Source organism: Ctenopharyngodon idella, chromosome 14, assembly GCF_019924925.1.
Source record: "Ctenopharyngodon idella isolate HZGC_01 chromosome 14, HZGC01, whole genome shotgun sequence".
NCBI classification, from domain to species: Eukaryota; Metazoa; Chordata; class Actinopteri; order Cypriniformes; family Xenocyprididae; genus Ctenopharyngodon; species Ctenopharyngodon idella.
In genome coordinates, this window is record NC_067233.1 from 28,500,366 (window position 1) to 28,523,581 (window position 23,216).

Genomic DNA, 23,216 nt, shown 5'->3' on the forward strand with positions numbered 1-23,216 from the left:
ATTAATAGGCTATTAATTTACAATACGATTCATAAACATAGGTTAAGGTTAATGGGGTTCTATATAGACCCCTAGGGTTTTCGACTAAAAAAAAAACAAAAAAAACTTTATGCTAAAAAATTATTGTATAATACTTTCATTTTTTAAAATCTTTTTTTAGTGATAATTTATTTACATGCTGAATAATTCCTAAAATAAAATTAAACTAAATCCATAAAATGATCACATGATGGGAACCCTAAAAGTTTCTTATATTATGAAACAACTGAAGTGAAGTTAAATAGAACCTTGACTTCACCACTGATAAAATTGACCATGATACTATTTCTTCAGCCTCCAGAGTTTCTACAATCCACCACCAGAGGTCACTGTTACCTCATTATTGATCTCGGCCATGGTTGCTGCCACAAGTGTTCATTGTTATCGTATATGAATAGCACTTTGTAAAGTTTAGCACGTTTTCTCACTGGAATTCTGAGTAATTGTCCTCATTCTGTTGGTAAATCACACATGTAAAAACATCATACATATCAAGAGCAAAGTGACGAGCAATCGTTTTTTAAAAAATACAATAAAATCTAGTTTTTACTTGATGTGATTTTTTATGTCCATATTATTCCAGCTCTTATCAGCAGGGGGCACTATATAATATAGATATTTCAACATTTGGTAATATAATTTCCTGTCTTACTACCAACAGATTTTAATTGAAGGATGGCAACCTTGAAAATTCACACACTGCGTAATTAATCTTCATAATTGATATATTTAATGATAATGTAGTTATATCCTTGTGGGTTGTTAGTGATTAGATATTTTGAGTAATGGTCAAGATCCCAACTAGCCTATTTAAATTACCATAACAATTACATGTAAAATAATAAAATAGCAAAGTTTATTAGGATAATAACATTACACAAGTATATTAATGTAGTCTGTTTAGATCTATAATCTTCCAAACTAAACTCTTAGAATTACCATGGTAACCAAGTTCGTTAAAATACCATAGTTACGGCTAGTCACTGCATTAAAACAGTGGCAGCTTCTTTATAGCAACTCATAAATAAAATAAGATGTAGAAGTAAACAAAACAACAGAGAGGTTTAGAATACTCGGTATAGACTATTCTGTTTTAATTTTGGATTTTTACAGTAATAGATGTTAACTGAGGTTATATTACTGTATGATTCTTACAGTAATAACTATCAACTAACGATTTTTTGTAAGGGTGTGGTGGTTAGGCTATATTAGCCTATAGTAATTTTAATTGCTGATGTAGGAACAGTGGCTGCCAGTAAGTACTGCCCATACTAACGAGAGCGAGCAGTGTATGAAGAGTGAGGAGTGAGGAGTGAGGGTGTTGCTCTTTCTTACCATCATTGTTAAATATTGGAGGTCAGTATGAAGACCTCTGGAGAGCACTGCCTGCCGTTATGAGAACACAAGAAACAGAAGCTAGGGTCAGATAACTCCACTATCAAGTCGACTTCGGCGGCAACAAGAGAATTTGTAGTATCTGTCTTCTGTTTTAGCGCCGAAACCCGAGGAAACCAGGAAACAACGTACGGTTGACATTTGGCATTTATACAGGAATTAAGTAAGTTGTTTAAATATATACTATAGTAATTTTTATAGAAAAGTAAAAGATGTACAAACAAACACGGGTTTTGCGGGTTGATGGGTTCATATTTAGACGAGTGTAAATAGAGACTTTGGTAACTACAAATACAGACACGTGGCGACTTTCTATAAGTGTTGAGTTCAGCTTTTATTGAGTTTTCGCGCGTTTTACTTACTTCTAAAATATGTCCTTTTTAATAAACGGAAAATGTACCTTTGTTGGATTTTAAATGAGCTCAAATGTTTTTCAAATGAGCTAACTTTCTACTTTAGACTGGGTTTAAAGTGGCAGGCATGTTTTATTGTAGTTGTGAGAAGCATATGGCGCTATCTTGAGCATCTCACCGGCTGAGGAAAAATTTTCGTTTTTGTAGTCCCGTCGAGAAAGTAGACACTAAAGTTGTTTCTCCTTGGGACACGTCGAGAAAGTCAAACCCTTTGTCCTCAGGGGAAACAGCGAGGACAAAACACTCAGCATTTCAGGCTCTAGAAAGGGTATGCCAAGACCAGAAACCATTTCCCCCGCGGAGTGATTCACTGATGGATCTTCAGTGAGAAATCGATTCGATTAATGGCGTTCGAGCGATTTGATTCAGTTGTTTCTGATGAAGATTTAGGTCTCACACTCTCACTATTTTTTAAATATCTACTAACAATGTCCAACAGTGGACAACAATTTCTGAAATGTCATTAAAATTTCCACCAGTGATGTGTTTAATAGCATTCTGAGATGGAAGTGACATTTGAAATATTTTTGGATTAAAAAATGTATTTAGTCAAACAATTTCAGAGCACATGATTGTTTTCATTTGTCATGCGTCTCCCAGCAACAAGGCGCATGCTTCTGGATGAGTTTGTGTTCGGAACGTCTGGAAAGTCTAGTGTGTGATCCTCATTCGCCTAGTGTTTTAGTCTGTTCAGATTTTAAAAGTCACATAATGTATTCCATACTTTAAGAAAGTTTCAATTTGGTTACTGTGCGGGAGCATGAAAGATTTGGCCATTTAAAAGATTCAGTATCTCACCAGAGGAGGGCACGACAATATTCAATTCTATTACTACCAGAGAGCATAAAGATTCTAAAGATTTGATTCAAATGGAAAGTTAAGGACACATATTCCAATCTTGAAATGCTCCCAAGACTTCACTCACTTTTGGCACTTGAACTTCATTATAAAGCATCCTCTGCTTATAAACATTTAGAGAAAGTTGTGTCTGCTCTTAATATGTACACACAGGGTGTCTGTTTAGAGACTAATGAACAGGCGTACCTTAGAGGACCTTATTGGTCCCCTGTAAACACACACAGAACGTGAATTGTTCCAGTCGAGTGATGCAGAACTCTCTGGACGGAGCTGTTAATAGATACTTTTTAACTTTGTAATGTGTGAAATGTGGTATACACACCTGTTTGCCAAGAGATTCACAGTAGATACCTAGTGTTTTCAGTAAACATGTGATAGCATGAACATCCAAACCGTCTTCACTCATACTGTAAACAAACACACACGTGCAACTGATCAAAATCCTCTTGAAGATTAAAAAAAGTGCAATCTGTCTAAATGCGAAAGGCTTTCTACCACTGTGAAACTGACAGGAAGTGAAATGAGAATATAAGCGCAGATTATTTTGAGCACGTGCCGCCGTATGAGTTACAAAAAAGATCCTTCCATAAGCTTGTTTGTTAAGGACAAAGACATCTAGTGGACTGTGTCTAATCGTATTAAACACAACACGCTGAATCAGTGTCCTGCTGAGATCCCTGCAGTTTCTTCTCTCTACTTTCTGTCTTCCTCTTTGTATTGCCTGTATTCTCCCACCCCCACTCTTATCTCTTTCTCTCTCTATTTGTTGTGTCTTTGTGTGTTAATGGGTGTTTTTGGTTATCCAAGTTACAATGACCGATCCCTTGCAGTCAATGTCATGGGATAAGTTGACCCGGTTTACAAACAAAAACTTGGACTCAACTTGTGTTATCTCTATATTTAGAAGATATGCATTTGTCCAGCCTTTCAGACATAGGCTCTGATTTAATAACCAAACTAAGGGTTCTAATTTGTTATACAACATCATGTTTAATTTGTATCGCTGGTGGTTTCGCAAAAAGCAGCACATGCATATTGTTTGGACACACCTTTTGTCTGTGGTAGTAAGTTGTAGCAAATGTTAGGCTTAGGTGTGTCTTTCTTTCACATCTCACACTAAGTGCCAGACATTTCAAGAATGAAAATTTGTGGGTGTTAGACCTCACATTCTCACTATTTTCTCACTAATGTGGAAATTCTCCTTTGGCTTCTTAAAAAATATACATACACATAGACATACACAAGTAAACAGTCTTGAACAACCACATTTTTTAAAATGGGTTTGCTCACTCATTAATTGACTCTTTGAGCAGAGTTGCACCAGAAACATATCAGCCGCGTACTTAAACAGACCAGATGTATTATTCTTAATTTGTAGCTCATTGATAGCCTATATATTGAGAAAAAGGGTGGTGACAACACAACCCTATGGTGCCCCTGTATTTAAAACTAGTTCATTTGAAAATATGTCCACTCATTAAAAACTCTCTGTGGTCCACGTGAGAGAAAATCTTTGATCCAATTTATCAATACAGAATTTATATTCACATTATAATGACGTGATAAAAGCAAATGAACCTGCATTGTATTCTCGCTGATAATGTAACATGTTTGCTCACAATTCTTTCTATACATTTTGCCAGGACAGAAGCCAAAGCAACTGGTCTATAATTTTCAGGAAGAAATCATTCATACACTACCATTCAATAGTCTGGAGTCATAAGATTTTTTTTTAAAGATTTGAAGTTAATACTTCTGTTCAGCAAGGAAGCATTGAATTAATCAAAAGTGTCAGTAAAGACATTTATAATGTTATAAATAAATGCTGTTCTTTTGAACTTTATATTCGTCAAAGAATCCTGAAAAAAATGTATCTTAAAAATATTAATGAGCCCAATTGATTTCAACATTGGTGATAATAAGAAATATTTCTTGTGCAACAAATTATCATATGGGATCATGTGACAAATTATCATGAAGGATCATGTGACACTGATTACTGGAGTAATTATGCTGAAAATTCAGATTTACCATCACAGAAATAAATAACATTTTAAAATATATTCAAATAGAAAAGTGTTATTTCAGATTTTAAAAAAAAATTCACAATATAATTTTTTTTTATTGCATTTTTGATCAAATAAATGCAGCCTTATAAGAGATTTCTTATAAAAACATAAAAATATAATAAAACATTTTGAACAATTGTGTATAAAAATACATGTGTATTCTGTACAGTATATTCATGTATAAATGTCAATTATAGTACAGACTATTTATACAAGTATAAAATACCTAAAGCGTTTTAGAATGAATGTGGAGCAGAAAACATCACCTGAATTCATAAATTGCAAAGAAGAAAATATGCAGCATTATTTACACATTTAAGACTGCATTTAAATAGTTTCTTATTGAAAAGACTTGATTCCTTAAGTATTTATGTATGGCAACATGACTGAACCCCACAAAAACTGATAAGATACACTATTTTGCACATCTGTAAAAATCTAAAATCCTCAGTAGACTATGCTAGTAAATCAAAGTCAAAATGAAAGAGTGAAAAAAGTGAAAGTGACATGTGAAGGCCAAGTATGGTAACCCATACTTGGAATTTGTCCTCTGCATTTAACACGTCCAAGTTAGTTTACACACATTAGGAGTAGTGAGTAGTGAACACACACACACACACACACACACACACACACACTGCAAAATGTACTTGACAATGTCGGTTGTTGAATTGTTGCTGTCATGCTACCAAAGAACCTGTTCTCATTATTAATGTTTGCTAAGGTAGAAGATTGGCAGAAATTGAAAAAAAAAAAAAAAAAGCCACTGTGCGTTTACTGACAGACCCTGTTTTTCTCTGTTTGATAGGATGGCTCCCTCTCTAACACTGGCGTTCAGGAGGCGCTGGTGGATGGCCGTTACAGCAGTGTTGGAGAATCTGTTGTGTTCGGCTGTGCTGTTGGGCTGGGGCTCTCTGCTCATCATGCTCAAAAGAGAGGGCTTTTACTCCCACCTGTGTACAGGTAATCACAGAAGTCAAGCAGATGAGTTCACCCCACCTCAAGTCTCTAACTAGCACAAAAAGAAAATGGAGCTAGAGTTCCTGGGAAACCTGAACTGCTTGGAGACTTTAAAACTTAATAAAGTCTCTGTCTCTTGCTTTCATTGACCTCTCTCTCTCTCTCTCTCTCTTTCTGTAGAAAATAAGAGTGAGAGTGTGAACGCTAGCAAACCAGATGAATGGCTGAGCTGTGTGGAACAGGATGAAATGTTGAACTTGGGCTTCACCATTGGCTCATTTCTGCTCAGTGCCGCCACACTGCCATTGGGTATTCTCATGGACCGGTTCGGCCCCAGACCTCTGCGCCTTTGTGGAAGGTGAACGCAGACATACACACTAATGCTCTGACTGCTTAAGGCCTGATATACTCACGGTGAAATTCTTTTTCATTCTTCGTGAAGTTTCAAGTACACACCCAGCAATATACTGTTAGCGAACATCTGACGCTGCTCGCACTGCTGAGAGTGGCTTTAGATGAATATGTAATTATGTGCTGCGCGCTTTCCTCTCAATAACAAAATAAATGCACAACAAAAGTAAGACAACATCAAGTTTTGGCCTGATTTTGTTCGAAATGACGTCACAGCAGTTCGTTCTTTGATTCCGCTTGAAGTATGTCGGGCCTTTACTGTGTTTAGATTACAATGCCAACCCTCCATCAGGAAGCAACAATTCTTTTCAAGAATGCCCTTGAGTCATTGAGTCACTGCATGACTCTTTATGTGCATTTCAAAGCACTGACTAATATGCAGAGGTGTAAAGTATTTGAGTAAATGTAATTAGTTACTGTACTTAAGTATCTTTTTGGCTGCTTTGTAGTTGTAGAGTATCAAAAGTATTGGCAACTTTTAATCTCTACTTGACTACATTTTTGAACAAGTAAATGTACTTTTTACTCCACTACATTATGATGAGTGATCCAATTACAAATTACATTTTTCATGGCACCTAACTTTTTCTGCAGCAGTTTGTTTCTGATATAAAGAAGCGATATCGCCATCTAAGGTACTATATCTTTTTGCCTTTACTCGCCCAAACTTGTCAACAAGGCTACTTTACAAGAATGTGAGTGCATCAGCAGGTGCTTGATTTTTAAGATGAGGAAATGACTGTATAGACTTTGACTATTTAATTTTACTTTTTTTTTTTTGAAGGATATTGGTTTACTTATGACCTTTTTGTGTACTTGAGCTTAACTGAGACTTGAGAGTTTGTAGACATTTAAAAGGTTGTGTCGACCTTGATTTATTGCAATATTGAGGTGTACAGTTTTATTTTGATTTTAGAAAATAAACTTGATTTCTCATCTTATAAATCAATTTTCTTATTTTCACCGGCATGTCTCTTAGGTGTCGAGGACTAGTGCTTCTTTGAGCCTACATTCAGTATGAGTAAAATACTTAAGTACTGTTAAAATCAGATACTTTAAGACTTTTACTCAAGTCGTATTGGAATTGGTTACTTGTAACTTGTAATGAAGTCATTTTCAATGTGAGGTATCTGTACTTTTACTCAAGTATGGTTTTCAGGTACTCTTTACACCTCTGCTAATATGTGCATATAAAATAACTTTTACATTCACGTCATTAATTATTCTAGTGTATTTCATTACATTTGTATTTCTATTTTGGTCTGTATTTGTTTCATTAACAATTATTCATGTATTCTATTTTTTTTCTCAGTACGTGTTTTGCGGTTTCTTGTATGATGATGTCTATGTCAGCCTATCATCCTGAAGGTGAGTACACTAATACACTAAGAATGTGCAAGAGTCCTCAAATTATGACAATGTCATATCATCAATCATCAATGTCAATCATCAATCAATCAATAATTGCTGGATTTTTTTTTTTTTTTTTAACATTTAACATTCAACAACACACTGTTTAAAATTCATTAGTGGCTATTTTGATAATTGAGTAGGGGTGTAACGGTACACGTATTCGTACCGAACCGTTTCGATACAGGGCTTTCTTAACCTGTTAGTGATGTCTTGATTATTTAATGTATGTTTAAATAAATCTGTCATGAAAATGACAGCCACTCTGCACTTTTTTTTATTCTTATGAAACTTTTAGTTATAATTTAATTTAATATATTTAAAGACAGAGACACAATTTGTTCAGTAAACCACTGTTTAATAAAAAAAAAAAAAAGCAATTTTATGTTTAGTTTTCTCCCCATCTGCTGTACCGAACTGTGACTTCAAAACCGAGGATTTCAATGAATTGAATAAAGCATATTTTTTTTTTTTTTCAGAAATTAAAAAAAAAAATTCTATAGAAACATAGAGCAATATATAGAGCAGTGAGAGTTCAATATATTGGGAGTCAATTAATTAGCCATTTTTGACCATTGTCAGTAGGGCGTAATGTTGACGGAAAGCAAAAGGCAGAACTCTGAAACATGGAAGTGCAGTGCTCAGACAGTGCGTGTCCACTGGCGCGGAGGGAGTGGAACAGAGCGAGCATTTTCAATTCATTTCAAACTTCCATAGGAATGAACTGAAAAGGCTCGCTCTGCTCCGCTCGCTTCACATCAGTGGATAGGCATCGTAAGAGACTCTTGATGGCTGTGCTTATTGCACATAATCGGAGGATGTTGGTTAAAAATCTATTATTTTATGTTAGTGACTCAGAATATGCTGAAGTCTGCATTAATTTACTACAAGTATGCTACTACAGGCACACATTTCTTTTCCTGTTGGTTCTTTGTAATGCTGGGACATATGTTGGCAAATGTAACCTTCCAGTTGACTTGCCAAACCACTTCCATTTGTTTTAATAATACAAGATATTGGAAGTAATTCATTATGGATCATTACAAATAATTTGCTTTAAAAGTACCAAGTAGTCACACAGTGAGAAAAAAGAAAATATGTATAGAAAAAAAAAAAGATGCATCGATAATTGTTTTATCATTGCATCGCAGCCCTCTGAATCTTAATTGAATCAAAACGTGAGGTGCCTAGAGATTCCCACCCCTAATTGTCAGATTATTAGCATTAGCCCACTTGGTGAATTAACAGAAGTGGTCGTTCAATTTAAAAATGTTAAAATGTACAGGCAGCACATAATGAGCATTTTCTTTTCAAATATTAAAGTAGTATTTTTATTCAAAGTAAATTTTATAAATTGTAAGTAATTTTTTTTGTAAAATATATGTTCACAGTCATACAGAGTCTCAAATGTAGCATTTAGTAGTAAATTTAGCATTTATATGTATGCTACTGTATACAGTGGACACATAAAATATAATGCATCATAATAAAGTCATTGTCACATTTTTCAGTTGACCAAATATCTGTTTTAATTGTGTAATAATGGTTGTGCCTTTCGTTCTAGTACTCTCTGCACTCATTTTTCTGGCTCTGTCACTCAACGGCTTTGGAGGGATCTGTCTGACCTTCACGTCTCTCACGGTAAGAAAAAAAGAGAAAATGGTAGAGTGAAAGAGCACGTGGGGTGGTGGACACCTGTGGTGACTTGCATGTTTTGTAGTGCAGCTGTCACACAAAGCTTTTTGAAGTTTATTTTGTCCGGACAGGTGTGTGGGTGTGCATGTGTGTATTTATGTGTTTGGGCCAGTCAGAGGATCGACGCACATGACCGAAGGAGAAATTCTGGCCTTTTCAGTGCCCACCAATCAGAATGCTAAACTGCCCACATGCCTTCTCTGACGCCCTCTCCCTCCCATCAACCTCTAGCTGAAACAGACAAGGGCATAAACATTGTACCCACACTCATCAACAAACAGATTGTGACTTTCCTATCGGTTTAGTGATATCACCTGGCGTGGGAAAGAATGACTATATATATCAGCTGCCCTCGGATGCAGACGCCAAAACACATTTAACCTTGTGCATACACATTGGTCATCTAGAGCTGCTCAGGTCTCATGTAGTGTGCACGTATACAACACATGCTGTTTTTTTGTTTTTTTTTTCAATGACATCCTGATGTACACGTCTGAGAAAAACATGGCATAAGACTCTCTTTGTCTTTGTTGACACTGATTTACTACCAGCATGGAAAAAATAGCAGCATGTTCTGATATTGCACTGAACATTGTATTTACCCTGTTCCATTTAATGTGTTATGATGTTATCCAAACTGACCTGTGATCAGCAGGTCAATGACCTCCATGACTTTGTGTACTCATTACACATAATAAAATCCAAAAAATCTCTTTAATTCCTTTACTTTTTGTCCTAGACAGCAATGATATGAAGGCAAGAGCAAATGGAAACTTTTTGCTTAAATCTCCTTTTCAGATGTTTCTTCTAAGGGCCCCACTAATCTCATAATCGGCATTATCACTCTATGCTCAGATTTAAAAAAATTGTAATTATAATTGGATTTTGCCAATATTGCGATTAAACTTTACCTCATGAAAACGCAATACTTCGATTAAAGCAATGTGATTAAGCTCATAATCGTAGTAAGCATAATGGCATTAAACTAGGTGGTGTACGCCGATTTTAATAGCAATATACAGGCACGTAAACACCTTAATCGCATTATTCCCGCTCTGACCAAAGTGCTAATGTGATATTAGCAATTAACACAACTGAGAACTTCATTAACTTTCCTAAGCTATGAATAAATTTCTTTAGGTACTGTACTGATCTTTAAGGTGCGCAACCTTCTGTAACAAATTCCTTTACGTCGTACCACTCTGTGTTTGTGTGTGAAAACCACAAGGAAGTAAAAATGTGCTTTTTCTCAGAAGTATGTGTTTTTAACCTTTTCTTTTCACACTGGGTAGTTAAACACACTAGCACACTCTTGTTAGTTTACAGGAGTCTGTAAAAACGAAGCACTGCTTGGAAAGTTCTTGGAAAACAAATTTGGAAGTTCTTTGAAAACAATCCATGCCAGGACTGCCTGCTTACAGAAGCATATATTTCTCACACCGCTTTTCTCACATTTCTCTGTCTTCGTTTTACACATTATTCATTGTGTGTTAATTATTGGTATTTAAGTCAGGCATCACTATGCTCATACTTGCAGTTAGACATGTGATGCGGTTAGACAAGTGATGTTCGCTTTATTTATTTATTTATTTATTTATTTATTTATTTATTTATTTATTTATTTTTGACTTGTCATTAAGCAACCATCCAGAACACCTTAGCATCATGGTGGCGAGTTTTTTATTGCGAATGTAGGATCAGCTGCATCTTATGATTTTCCTAGACTGATAACAATGTTCTTTTCCTTTCTTCCTGTGATAGCTGCCTAATATGTTTGGAAGTTTGAGTTCAACTGTCCTGTCACTGATGATCGGCTCGTACGCATCGTCGGCTGTCACCTTCCCTGGGGTCAAGGTATTATTTTTTTTTGTGTGTGTAAATAAAGGTTAAACCAGTTTGACGTGTACAGTGTGCCAGGAATCAAACCTTCTGATGAAACATTGCATCAGATTAAGGGGAAGTGAAACACCTGTGCCACATGTGCAGAACTCATCACCTTAAACTTCATAATATAAAAGTGGTAAAGCAAAGGTATTCATTCATTCCAGGTTTTGAGCTGTGATTGTATATGGCCAGATTTTAATTCAATAAATCCTTTAGTGTAAAATTATTTTAATGCCAACATGAAATCAAATTGGACCCCATGTACTTCATTTTATTTAGAACACATCTGATGTTATGTTAGTATAAATATATATATATATATATATATATATATAAATATATATATAATATATATATAATTTTTTTTTTTTTTTTTTTTTTTCAGAATTTATCAAAATGAATTAAGATCATTTAAATCTTTTTTTTTGATAGCTGAATTAATACATTCAATAAAAATGTATAATTTTGAAGATAAATCAATGGCGTTGCCTTTTGTAATCTCTCGTGAAAACTACAAAATTATCTTGTTGATGTTGGTTAAAAAGTACAGCAGTATTCGTTCAAAAGTTTGGGGTCAGTAAGTAGATATCTTTTGTAACATTATAAATGTCTTTACTGTCACTTTTGATCAATTTAATGCATCCTTGCTAAATAAAAGTATTAATTTCTTCCAAAAAAAAACAAACGTCTTACTGAAGTGTACATGCTGACCTCCTTATGCCTGGAAGTGTCACTGTGTCAATAGTACTCTAAAGAATAATGATATTCTGCTAATGTGTGTGAAATGCTGGAGCGTATTTTGGACCATATTGTTAATTGATTTTTTTGTCATGCTGAGCACAGTGGTACTGGTACATACACTTTCTTCAGCCTCATTCAAACCTGATACTATCAACCAGATGCTGCAGACAAGCAAAATCTTTTTTTTTTTTCTTTTCACGCCCGTTCAAGCATGTCATACAAATGGAAAAAAAACATCATTAATATTACATCTCGTCTTTGTCTCTCTCTCTTTCTCCAGCTGATATATGATGCCGGGGTGTCGTTTACTGTTATCATGTGGATGTGGGCGGGCCTGGCAGGTCTGGTCTGCCTCAACTGTTTCCTGAACTGGCCAGCAGAAGGGTTTGCTACCCCTGAAGAGATTGAGTTAGTACAAGATTTTTGCAATCCTTTTAAAGGGATAGTTCACCCAAAAATAAAAATTATCCCATGATTTACTAACCCTCAAGCCATCCTAGGCCATCAAGAACCCTCAAGCCATCTTCTTTCAGATTAACTCAATCGGAGATATAAAAATATCCTGGCTCTTCCAAGCTTAATAATGGTAGTAAATGGGGGGAGGGGGGACCAGATTTTGAAGCCCAAAAAAGTGCATTCATCCATCATAAAAGTAATCCATAAAGCTGCAGGGGGTTAATAAAGGCCTTCTGAAGTGAAGCAATGGGTTTTTGTAATAAGAATATCCATATTTAAAACTTTATTAACTATAATAACTAGCTTCCGGCAGACGGCTGTACACATCGATTTGTGTCGGAAGAGTAACCCCTGACCCGACGCATTAGAAGTCTAAAATGAGAAATTTTAAAGAGAAATGTCGGAGGATTTTGATATAAGAGAAGAGGAGCTTGAGTTTGTTGCACAGCTCTATTTGTTTGAACTGTGAGAGGCATCTAAGCTTACGATACTCCTACAACCTACGTCAAATGTCACGTCAGTGGTTACTCTTGTGGCGCAAGTCAACTTGCGCAGTTTGCATACAGTCATCTGCCGGAAGCTAGTTATTTAAGTTTATAAAGTTTTAAAAATGGATATTTTTCTTACAAAAACCCATTGCTTTGCTTCAGAAGGCCTTTATTAACCCCCTGGAGCCGTGTGGATTATTTTTATGATAGATGGATTTTTTTGGGCTTCAAAATGTGGCCACCCATTCACTACCATTATAAAGCTTGGAAGAGCCAGGATATTTTTAAATATGTCGTCGATTGTGTTAGTCTGAAAGAAGATGAGTAAATCATGGGATAGTTTTCATTTTTGGGTGAACTCTCCCTAAAAACAGCCAACCTAACCTTTACCCTCTTTGAGAGGGAATCACTGAAACCTTTAATATGGAGTCTTGATTTCTGAATAAAAATTCCTTCCTTTTCCAACCATTTATTAGGAAAAAGAAGCAATCAGCTGAAAACTACAAATTGACACCAGCTGAAAAGGCAACAGGAGAAACCGAGAAATTGCCTGCTGTAGCTCAGGATACACAATGTGAGACACTTTGAGACAAAGTGATATATTTGGAGACTGTTTGTTACACTTGTGTGAATGTGTAGCTGAAGATGCGTCCTGGCTTCTGAAAAATGACATCCTGGAAATCTTTTTCTCAGCTTCTGTCCCGTTCCGTCGCTCGGTGTTCTCTCCCATCTTCCTGTGGAGTCTGATCACTATGGGAATGACTCAGCTGAGAATCATCTTCTTTATGGGAGCCATGAACAAGATGCTCGAGTTCCTGGTCACCCATGGAGAGACGCATGGTAAGTGAGGCAACAGAACTTGTGCATTATCACTATTTATTAAACCTGACATCTTTCCAGGTGACTTAAAATGCATTTCTGTCTTGTTTAGACTCTAAAAAACTGGAGGAGGAGGCAAATAAGGAAGGTGAGACCCTTAAAACTTTTGTTAGTTTGATGAATGAAACCAATAATGTGTTTCAGGGCAATCTGAGCACGATAAATGTGCTGATTATGACTATATTTTAACTTCCAGTGAGTTACTATGCATCCATCTTTGGCACGCTGCAGCTCTTGTGTCTGGTCACCTGTCCTCTGATTGGATACATCATGGACTGGAAGATGAAAGAGTGTGAGGTGGATCAGAAGACAATAGAGATAGAAAAAGAGTAAGAAATTTAAGTTCTTCTGGTTTCAGTAGTCTCTACTTTGATGAAGTGTTTACTGGCGTGAGAGCAGGACAACCTGTCACTCACATCAGATCCACCAATAGCAAGCCACAAACTATCCAATCAGTTCCCATGGACAAAATCAAGTCCTGCCCTACAGTTTTTTTTTTTTGTTGTTGTTTTTTTTCTTGTACGTGTAGCTGTTTCACTCGGATATACATCACAATAAGGAAGAAAAGTCTATCACAACTTCCGTTTCATACCGAGCTGACTTTAGGAAGCAAAAGAACAGTCTCCTGATTGTTCTATAAAGTATCTTCTTTGACTTCTTGTCTCCTGCCAGAGCTGTTACTGTACCAAAGCGTGACAGAAAGATCCAGAAGTTGACCAATGCCATGAGAGCCTTCATCTTCACAAATTTGCTGCTCATTCTGTTTGGAATCCTTTCACTCATAGACAACCTGCCTCTACAGGTAACAACCTAATCGACTTCATACACACTGTTAGCAGACTAATGAGCTCAATTGATGCAAGTAGCTGAATTGATGTATGTGTGTGTGTATATTTTATATATATATATATATATATATATATATATATATAGTCAAACCAAAATTTATTCAGACACCTTGAACATTTCATTTTTTAAGACAGTTTATTCACACTAGTTTAAAAAAAATGGTAATAAAATATGACAAGATCTCAGAGTTAAACTGTCAGAAATAATTAATCTTAATTATGTCAGATAACATTTAAGCAAAACATGGTCAGGTTAAAGTGTCTGAATAAATTTTGGTCCCAAATTTTTTATCAATTTTACTGGTAGTGCACTGTATGAAGAATTTTTGGGTAGAATATGTCACAGTTTACTTAATTTTGCTATCCTCACTTACATAAATGAACTGTAGTGCACTGCACCCACTAGTAAAAATATATCAAAAATGTCTGAATAATTTTTAGTTTGACCACACACACACACACACACACACATATATATATATATATATATATATTTATATAATATATATATATATATACACACACACACATACAGATATTTTTTTAAATGTAATTATTCCTGATGCAAAGCTGAATTTTCAGCATCATTACTCCAGTCTTCAGTGTCACATGATCCTTCAGAAATCATTCTAATATGATGATTTGATGCTCAGCAAAATGTATTACCATCAATGTTAAACAGTTGTGCTGCTTCATATTTTGTGAAAATGTGATGAATTTTTCAGGATTCTTTAAAAAATAGAAAGAACAGCAGAAGAACAGCATTTATTTGAAATAGATTTTTGAAATAGTGTCCTTGCTGAATAAAAGTTAATTTCTTTAAAAAAAAAAAAAAAAAACTTCAAACTTTTGAACGGTAGTTTATTTGCATAGGTAAAACTGGCTTAATTACAGTAGGTGTGTCACCTGGGAATATTCTTATAGCTGTCATTCTCTTTGTCCAGATTCTGACGTTTATTTTGCATACTATGGTACGAGGCTTCATTCACTCCTGTTGTGGAGGCCTGTATGCTGCTGTGTAAGTACACACACACACACACACACACACACACACACACACACACACACACACACACACACACACCTTTCATTTGCTTTCACTAAACCTGTTGTTTAAATACACTGTCAAGTACAGACTTGGATGGTTATAACACTGTACTTGACAGGATCAGGTTTACCCTGTTTGTGTGTGAATTGTAGCATATTTAGTATGTGTAAAATCCAGACCCGGTGACAGGCATTAGTAGGGTTGGGAATCGTAAGAAATTTTCCGGTTCCGGTTCTGCCTATTGATTCCGGTTCCATTAAAGTAATTAAACAACTAATAAAAAATAGTAGTAAGGGAAAAATGCACAATACTAAACTCAAACAGTCCTTTTTGTGTTTATTATTCTTGTAAAATGAATTTAACAGACTGCTAATCTCATATTCACTAACACTTTACAATAAGGTTCATTAGTTAACATCAGTTAACTAGGCCTACATGAACATGAACTAATAATGAACTGCATTTCTACAGCATATTAATCTTTGTTAATGTTAATTCCAACATTTACTAATACATTATTAAAATCAAGAGTTGTATTAGTTAACATTAGCTAATGCACTGTGAAGTAACATAAACAAACTATGAACGGCTGTATTTTCATTAACTAACATTAACACAGATTAACAAATACATTAACAAATGTATTGCTCATAGTTAGTTCATAAATGAACCTTATTGTAAAGTGTTACCACAAATTAGATAAGATGCTTGAACACGCATGTAAGATTCAGACAGGTGAAACAATATTTTTGTAAGTTGGATTCATAAAGACTTGTTTCTGAAAGAGTGATTCAGTGATAGACACATTTTTAACAGTAATTTGTTGCCACCTAGTGGCGTAACAATGCAATCGATACAGTTGTTATTTGAAGTCCAATTACTTTCAGAAGGTAAATTATTATATTTTGATCGGTAACATTAGCGTTTCTATCTGAATAATAAACTTTTGTGTACTTCTGATATAATTGGAATATTTGTCACACAGAAATAATGATACTGTGCGTTTGAAAAGATTGTGAAGCTGTTTATATCTACACATGACAACTCTTCAGATCAACAGCAGCGTGAAAGGTTTAATATACACGGGTGAATCGTTGTCATTTAGGAATTAGATCGTGTGGGTGATGAAATCGAGAACGCGATCTTTTAAAGATTAATCGTGCATCTCTCTCTCTCTCTCTCTCTCTGCATTGATATCTGACGTATATGAGTAGCGCGAGGGCTTTTCAGTGCTTTTATTGCTATAATATTCACGAGGTGAGACGTCTCTAAAAGATACGCTCCCCGCACTTCGCCCACCCATCACACCAGAACCATTTTCGGAACCAAAACTTAGAAATCTTGCACGGTTCCGGATGAGAACCGGTTCTCGGTTCCCAACCCTAGGCATTAGTGTCATGAAATCACACATGCACATTTTTGACCTGTCATTTAAATGCCACAATGCTTCATTGCAATCACAAAATGAAGAAACCTGCTAACAGTTTGATTCTCTGTCTCTCTTGCAGGTACCCGTCCAATCATTTTGGCACTCTTACCGGGCTGCAGTCTATGATCAGTGCTGTGGTGGCTCTACTGCAGCAGCCCCTCTTCATAATTATGTTGGGACCTCTGAAGGGAGATGCTTACTGGGTAAGAAATGCAAAATTTTTACCTGTTATATTTAGGAATTTTCCAGAATCAGAAGATCCAGTTTATATTTAAATCTATAGCTCTGTTCCAAAATGAAGTGAGCTGCTTTTTAAAGCATCATGGACCCGTTCCAAAAAGTAAGAAACAAATTATGACAACTTCTGAGACGCTTGTATTGTATGACAACTGAAATCCTTTGTGGTGAGGGCAAACCCAGAATGCATTGTGACAAGCTCTGTGGAAGAAAAAAACAAAACAGTCAAGATACATCAGATACATTTTTTTTCTTTTCTTTTATTGAACCAATTGAAAAAAGGAGTTGTCTCAGTAATAATTGTAGTAATAATAATAAAGCTAAAAAGCCCTTATGTGCACCAAGATATATCTGAACAGAAATACAGTAAAACAGTAAAATTTGGAATATTATTACAATTTAAAATAACTGTTATAGAATGATTTATTCCTGTGATCAAAGCTGAATTTTCAGCATCATTACTTTAGTGTCTTCAGTGTCACATGATCCTTCAGAAATCATTCTCATGTGCTGATTTATGACAGCATTTATTTGAAATATAAATATTTTACAATGTAAATGTCTTACTGTCATTTTTAATCAATGTAATGCATCCTTGTTGAATAAAAGTATTAATTTCTTGAAATTTTTTTTTACTGACCCCCAAGTTTCATCAAACTGTATCGATAAAACCATTAAATCGAATTAATATATTTAAGCCAATTTGTATTTTTATGCTTATGAATGTGATGCATAGCATAACAACTTGGTAACATTAAAGTTTATTGGAATCACTTGTCACATCTCTCATTTAACGTTTCTATGACATGAACCTTTCCCAAATCGATCGGTCTCTCATAAGTTTCAGTTAGGATGCCGTCTTAGAAGTAGCTGCAAAAAATAATTTTTCAAAGTTTAAAAAAAAAAATTATTGAATTTGTTATAAGAAAATAGTTGAGAAAATGTCTGTTTTTCTATTTCAGTTTAATTCAGTGTGTTACTTGCCGTTTCTTTTTTAAATTTACTAACAATTCCTGGGTAAATAATTTTATTTATTTATTTATTTATTTATTTATTTATTTCAAAGTAAATCCTACAATTTTTTTTATTTTTTTTCCCTCAATTTAGGTTGTAGACAGCAAGGCTTAACTTTAGTTAAATTTTTTTTCTTTTAATCCAATCAGATCAACGTGGGGCTTCTGATCTTCTCATTCTTTGGTTTCCTGTTGCCGGGATACTTGTTCTACCATCGCAGACAACTTCTTCAGATGAGGGCCAGAGGAAAAGCTAACGGACACATTCCTGTTGAGAATCAAGCTGTAACCCAGCCTCTGGCCAATGGACACAGCAACGGTCACATCCCGCTGGAAGCTTAACTCGGAAATGGAGTATCAAAGGACTGTCACAGGACTTTCACATTTCAACCTCAATTGCAGGAGATGCGACAAACTCCGTTTCCACTTCCAACGTCCTCATTAAACATGCAATTTTTTTCATTTTTTGTTGTATATAAGACATGTGGTTGACGCTTGGAAAAGCAGGCATCAGATCAGTATTGTCTTGTTCGATGATCTACTGCGTATTGAAAATTTCAAAATCTGCCTGTAAAAAGTATGCAATTCTTTTATAAGTTTTTAGAGGAATATTTATTGAACTGCGCACGCGTTGGCTGTGATTCACGGACATGAACTACCTCAGCCAACCGCTGGACTCGCAGTCGGAGGGGATTCTGCCTGTTCAGCATCTGTTCTCCTACACCAAAGAGAAAGGGTTGAGTGTCGTGTGTATTATAGTGTCTGTTTTTCTGTCTGTTTGATCTATGATTGAAAAACTTGGGAGACAATCAACACAAGCATTTCAGCTAACACCAAAGACACTGCTAATGGAGCTTTTTAAAGTGTATCACTTTATTCTCCTCTTTTAGTTCACTACATTAAGTGTTATCCCAAAGCAAAACATTTCAGGCAGATTTAACAAGATTTTTATAAAGCAACAGAAATGAATTTTGTGTATTCAGCTTTTCCCCCCAATTGAAAGGGAACTATTTTTGTATTTCTGTTATTGTGACGTCATTTATCATTTAATGTGTATTAGCTGAAAGTAGATGTGCTCTGTGTACATAATACATGTATTCATTATTTTTACTTTTATTTGCAGTGAGCTTGGGGGATGGGTTGATTTTTTTTTTTTTTGTTTGTTTGTTTGTTTGTTTTTAAAGGTTAGATTTAAAAAAAAAAAAAGGTTAGGAACCAATGACCTGATTTTCCATTTGTGTGAAACTAGTGCCTTATGTTATTATTGAAAGTCTAAATATAAATCTAAAGATAAGCGACGTGGGAAACCAAAGCCATTTGAACTTTCTGGACATGGAAGCAATAAAGCCATACGGGACTGTCGGAGACACAGATGTGCGAGAGGAAGACAGCATCCATGTACCATCCATGAGTGCAAGAATCTCAGATTTGAAATACCAAAAACATTAAAAGATGCATACAGTTATTCTGAATGTTTCACTTGAGTCTTCATTTGATGGGTCAGTGTAATGTAAGAGTCTCACTGTCACCATCTAGTGGTACCTGCAATTCAAAAACTAGCCAGACTGACCACCTATTATTTAAAAATTATATGCAGTGTTAATTAGATTTTCTTTTTATATTTTCATTTTAGTTTTAGCAATTGTATGTTCTTTTGTCACTTTTTTATTTTATTTCTACTTTGCTTTATATTTTAGTACTCATTTTATTTTAGTAAGGCAGTTTTTAAATTTAATATTTACATTGTTTTATTTCAGCTTTATTTCAATTAAAGAAAATGATTTTTAATAGTTTTAGTTAGTAACACTGGGTTTATTCAAGTAAGATTCTTTAAAACAACTACAAAACTGATAGGCCTATAAATGTATAGCATCAAAAAGTGTATTTACACAATATAATAGGTATAATGTTTACACAGGAATTACAGAAATAATGTTATACATTATAAATTCAGAACCATGTATGAAAATATTCTAAAACGTCGAATTAATATTGAAATATATGCTCTGTCATAAGGTGAATGTTTAAGGCTGCACTATCGCTGCATTTCTTTTACACAGAAGCAAATCTGCCTCCGATAAGGCATTTTGTTTTTACACTAAATTTGAAGCAACACTGCCCTCTCCTGAGTGGATAAGGATTTTTAAAGTGATTTTAATGAGACTGCACTACTTCTAGTTGATTTTAGAGCTGAAACAAATTATTCTGACTAGAGAAATTTGTGACTTTTGAAGAATTTATTACTTTCCATGACTTTTTCTTCCCTGATATCTCCATGTTTTCCATGACTGTGGCTCTACAAAAATGTGATCAGAACACCATACTGGGTAAACAAGTTGTTTGGTAGTAATATGCCTGAAATGTGCAATTAATAAGTATTTTTCTCTGTTACCAATCATGCTGTGAAAAACAGAGTTCATTTGAAGCATGTGTAAAGAATAACAAAGTTTATTCATTCAAGTTCTTTATATTCAGAAAAAAAAAAAAATGGCAGAAATCTTTGTAAAGACTCAGTCTTTGTAAACATCAGTCAAACACACTGGTCCATATCAGGGTCTCTAACACTGTTCAACATTCTTTCATGCAAGCGCACACACACACAAAAATACACACACACACTCACAGTTGTTCTATCTCAGGCTGCTGTTGTTGGTTTGAGATCCAGTAAGACCAGGATGATCAGGACTGTGTCGATTCTGAGAGGAAAAAGAGTGTTCAGAGAAACCAGATGTTTCAATAGCATGCACAGAACATACAGGGATCTACAAACGAGATGGATCAAAGCAGTTTAGAAATAGGCATGTCTAGTAAGATTCTAGGCAAAATATTCCACAGCGTATGGATGTGTTTTGGGTGGCATTTTGATATTTTGGATGTTGATTTTGAGGTTTATACATTTAATATTGTATTATTTATTTATATACTATTAAAGTTTATAAATATATTTATTAATATATTGAATTAACTAATTTTTTGTATTTATATTAATTTTATATTTTTAGTCATTGTAGTTTTAGTTTGTTTTAATTTTTTATGCTTTTATTTTTGCTAGTTTTTTCTCATTTTTATTTCAGTTTTAATTTTAGTACTTAAAATTTATGACAGTTTGTTGTATTTAGGGTCTTTTAATCTGATATTTATCTAACATTGATACCCTCATTTCTCAGTTGTTTTTTTTAATCTAATATTTATATTTTTATTTTAGCTTTACATCCATTAATGAAAACATTTGTAGTAGTTTTAGTTAACAGTAACAGCACTTATTGTATTAAAATAAAATTATTTTAAATTAATTCTTTACAAAGCTGCTATAAATATGTACAATCAAAAAGTGCATTTACACATGGATTAAAACTGCAGAATTAAAGTTTTAAATATACATTATGAATACAGAACCACAAATGAAAATATGAAATAACAAAATCTGCAACTTCAAATTAATTATGAAATATATACTCTTCCATGACAAGGGCAAATTCTCATTTACACAGAAGCCAAACAGCCTCCAAAGTTTATGTATTTATTATTGTACTTATTTATTTTTTCAAATATAGTCTGTCCTCTAAGACCCAATCTTGTTTAAAAGTACTTTTGACTGCTGGACTGTTGTAAGCTTGTCCTGACATTCACCTTTTTTTTCTTTTTGTCTTTCTTTTTCTTTTTGCGATCAGGGTCATCATCCCTCTTTTTCTTCTTCTTCTTGGGATCAGAATCTGAGGGGGTTTCTGTACAGGACAAAACAGGATACAGCCAAATTAATGCATGCATGTATGCACAGAGACTACCAGCATGTGAAAATGTATCAGATTAGTATGTCACCTGGCGGTAGAGGATCCTGCGGTCGATGATGTCGGTGTTTGTGTTTGCTCTTTTTCTTTGGCGGCTGTATGTGCATCAGTCTGTATTGCTCTGGAAGCTACAGCACACACAAACACTATAAACATGAAGCTTTGAAATGTTTTAAACAATATGCTGTCTAGGCAGGCAGCTTACTACTAGTGAACTAGTTTACCGGGCCAGTGTGTAGTCTAAATCCAGTGAGTAGAGCTCCTGTCAGAGGACTGAAAGAGTTTCCACAGACCGGAGGCTTTTCTATGAGAGAGCGCAGAGAACTACCATCTTGAACCCCTGGGCAGTCTATCATTCCTGCAAGAGAGGCAACACATCTTAGTGGCAAAATACTATAACAACACCATGGTACTAACATGGTATATGTCAAATGCCAGTTTATCATCATTTATGGCAAGTACTTGAACTAAATTCGTTGGATATTATGCATCTATCTCTCTCAAACACAAACAGAATTGCTTTACCTGGTAACTCTGGTAAGAAGTTGCTTAGCTTCTCCTTCACTTTCTTGCCGCAGAATTTATTATACGCGTGTTCCAGATTATAGTGTGTGATGAGGTTCGTGTTTCCTGTCAGGTCGTTTCCAACTGAATCAGAACGAACAAAAAAAGCTGATCCACATGCAGTGTATCATGTTAAATAACATTATTACAAATCACACATGGACACAATACAGGTCTTTTTAAACACCATAAACGTATTTACCAGGCAGTTCTCGTAGTAAATAGAAAGGTTCGTTCATGGCTCCGGGTTTTCGCAGAGTAGGCCCCTCATCCCCGTGCTGTACTGGAATCTGAGACGCCACCGGCGCTTGGTTGGGCGGCATAGGCGCCGGAGGTTTTCCGGGGGCGAACCCCAAAGCTGCTGGCCCCGTCGGTGGCTGTGCATCATTTTGTCCGAACAAAGATGAAAATATCTCCGTCATAACTTCTGAAATTAAATCATTTATATATTCGTATATCAAAAAAGTACAAATAAAAAGGCTGAACTGCTGCCGGTCACAGGCGTTTGTTACTGTGTTCAAGCATCTGTCTGTCAGTCTTTTCCTGTTTGTTCATGTGACGTTCGGCATAAAGCCTTCTGTTTTTTCTTTG

General features: G+C 35.1%; 2 protein-coding genes across 4 annotated transcripts; one reads left to right on the forward strand and one right to left on the reverse strand.

Annotated features, from left to right (window-relative positions):
* Positions 1 to 1,296: 1,296 nt before the first annotated feature.
* slc43a1a (solute carrier family 43 member 1a) lies at positions 1,297 to 19,738 on the forward strand. Its single transcript, XM_051859937.1, has 15 exons — positions 1,297 to 1,597; positions 5,583 to 5,737; positions 5,915 to 6,092; positions 7,458 to 7,513; positions 9,120 to 9,196; positions 11,012 to 11,104; positions 12,156 to 12,283; positions 13,296 to 13,393; positions 13,513 to 13,659; positions 13,751 to 13,786; positions 13,895 to 14,027; positions 14,371 to 14,500; positions 15,491 to 15,564; positions 17,103 to 17,226; positions 18,424 to 19,738. The coding sequence occupies exons 2-15, from the start codon at positions 5,584 to 5,586 to the stop codon at positions 18,613 to 18,615; spliced, it is 1,620 nt and encodes a 539-aa protein (XP_051715897.1). The 5' UTR covers positions 1,297 to 1,597; position 5,583; the 3' UTR covers positions 18,616 to 19,738.
* med19a (mediator complex subunit 19a) lies at positions 17,241 to 23,216 on the reverse strand. 3 transcript variants are annotated; one of them, XM_051859939.1, is made up of 7 exons: positions 22,828 to 23,216; positions 22,587 to 22,733; positions 22,286 to 22,419; positions 22,093 to 22,189; positions 21,904 to 21,998; positions 20,897 to 20,969; positions 17,241 to 17,461 (listed from the first exon to the last, which is right to left on the reverse strand). In XM_051859939.1, exons 1-6 carry the CDS (start codon positions 23,045 to 23,047, stop codon positions 20,904 to 20,906), a joined length of 759 nt encoding a protein of 252 aa, XP_051715899.1. In that variant the 5' UTR covers positions 23,048 to 23,216; the 3' UTR covers positions 17,241 to 17,461; positions 20,897 to 20,903. The 3 variants fall into 3 exon arrangements, with proteins under 3 accessions (XP_051715899.1, XP_051715898.1, XP_051715900.1); XM_051859938.1 differs by lacking the exon at positions 17,241 to 17,461 and having other exon boundaries at positions 20,706 to 20,969; positions 22,828 to 23,215; XM_051859940.1 differs by lacking the exon at positions 17,241 to 17,461 and having other exon boundaries at positions 20,706 to 20,969; positions 22,587 to 22,709; positions 22,828 to 23,210.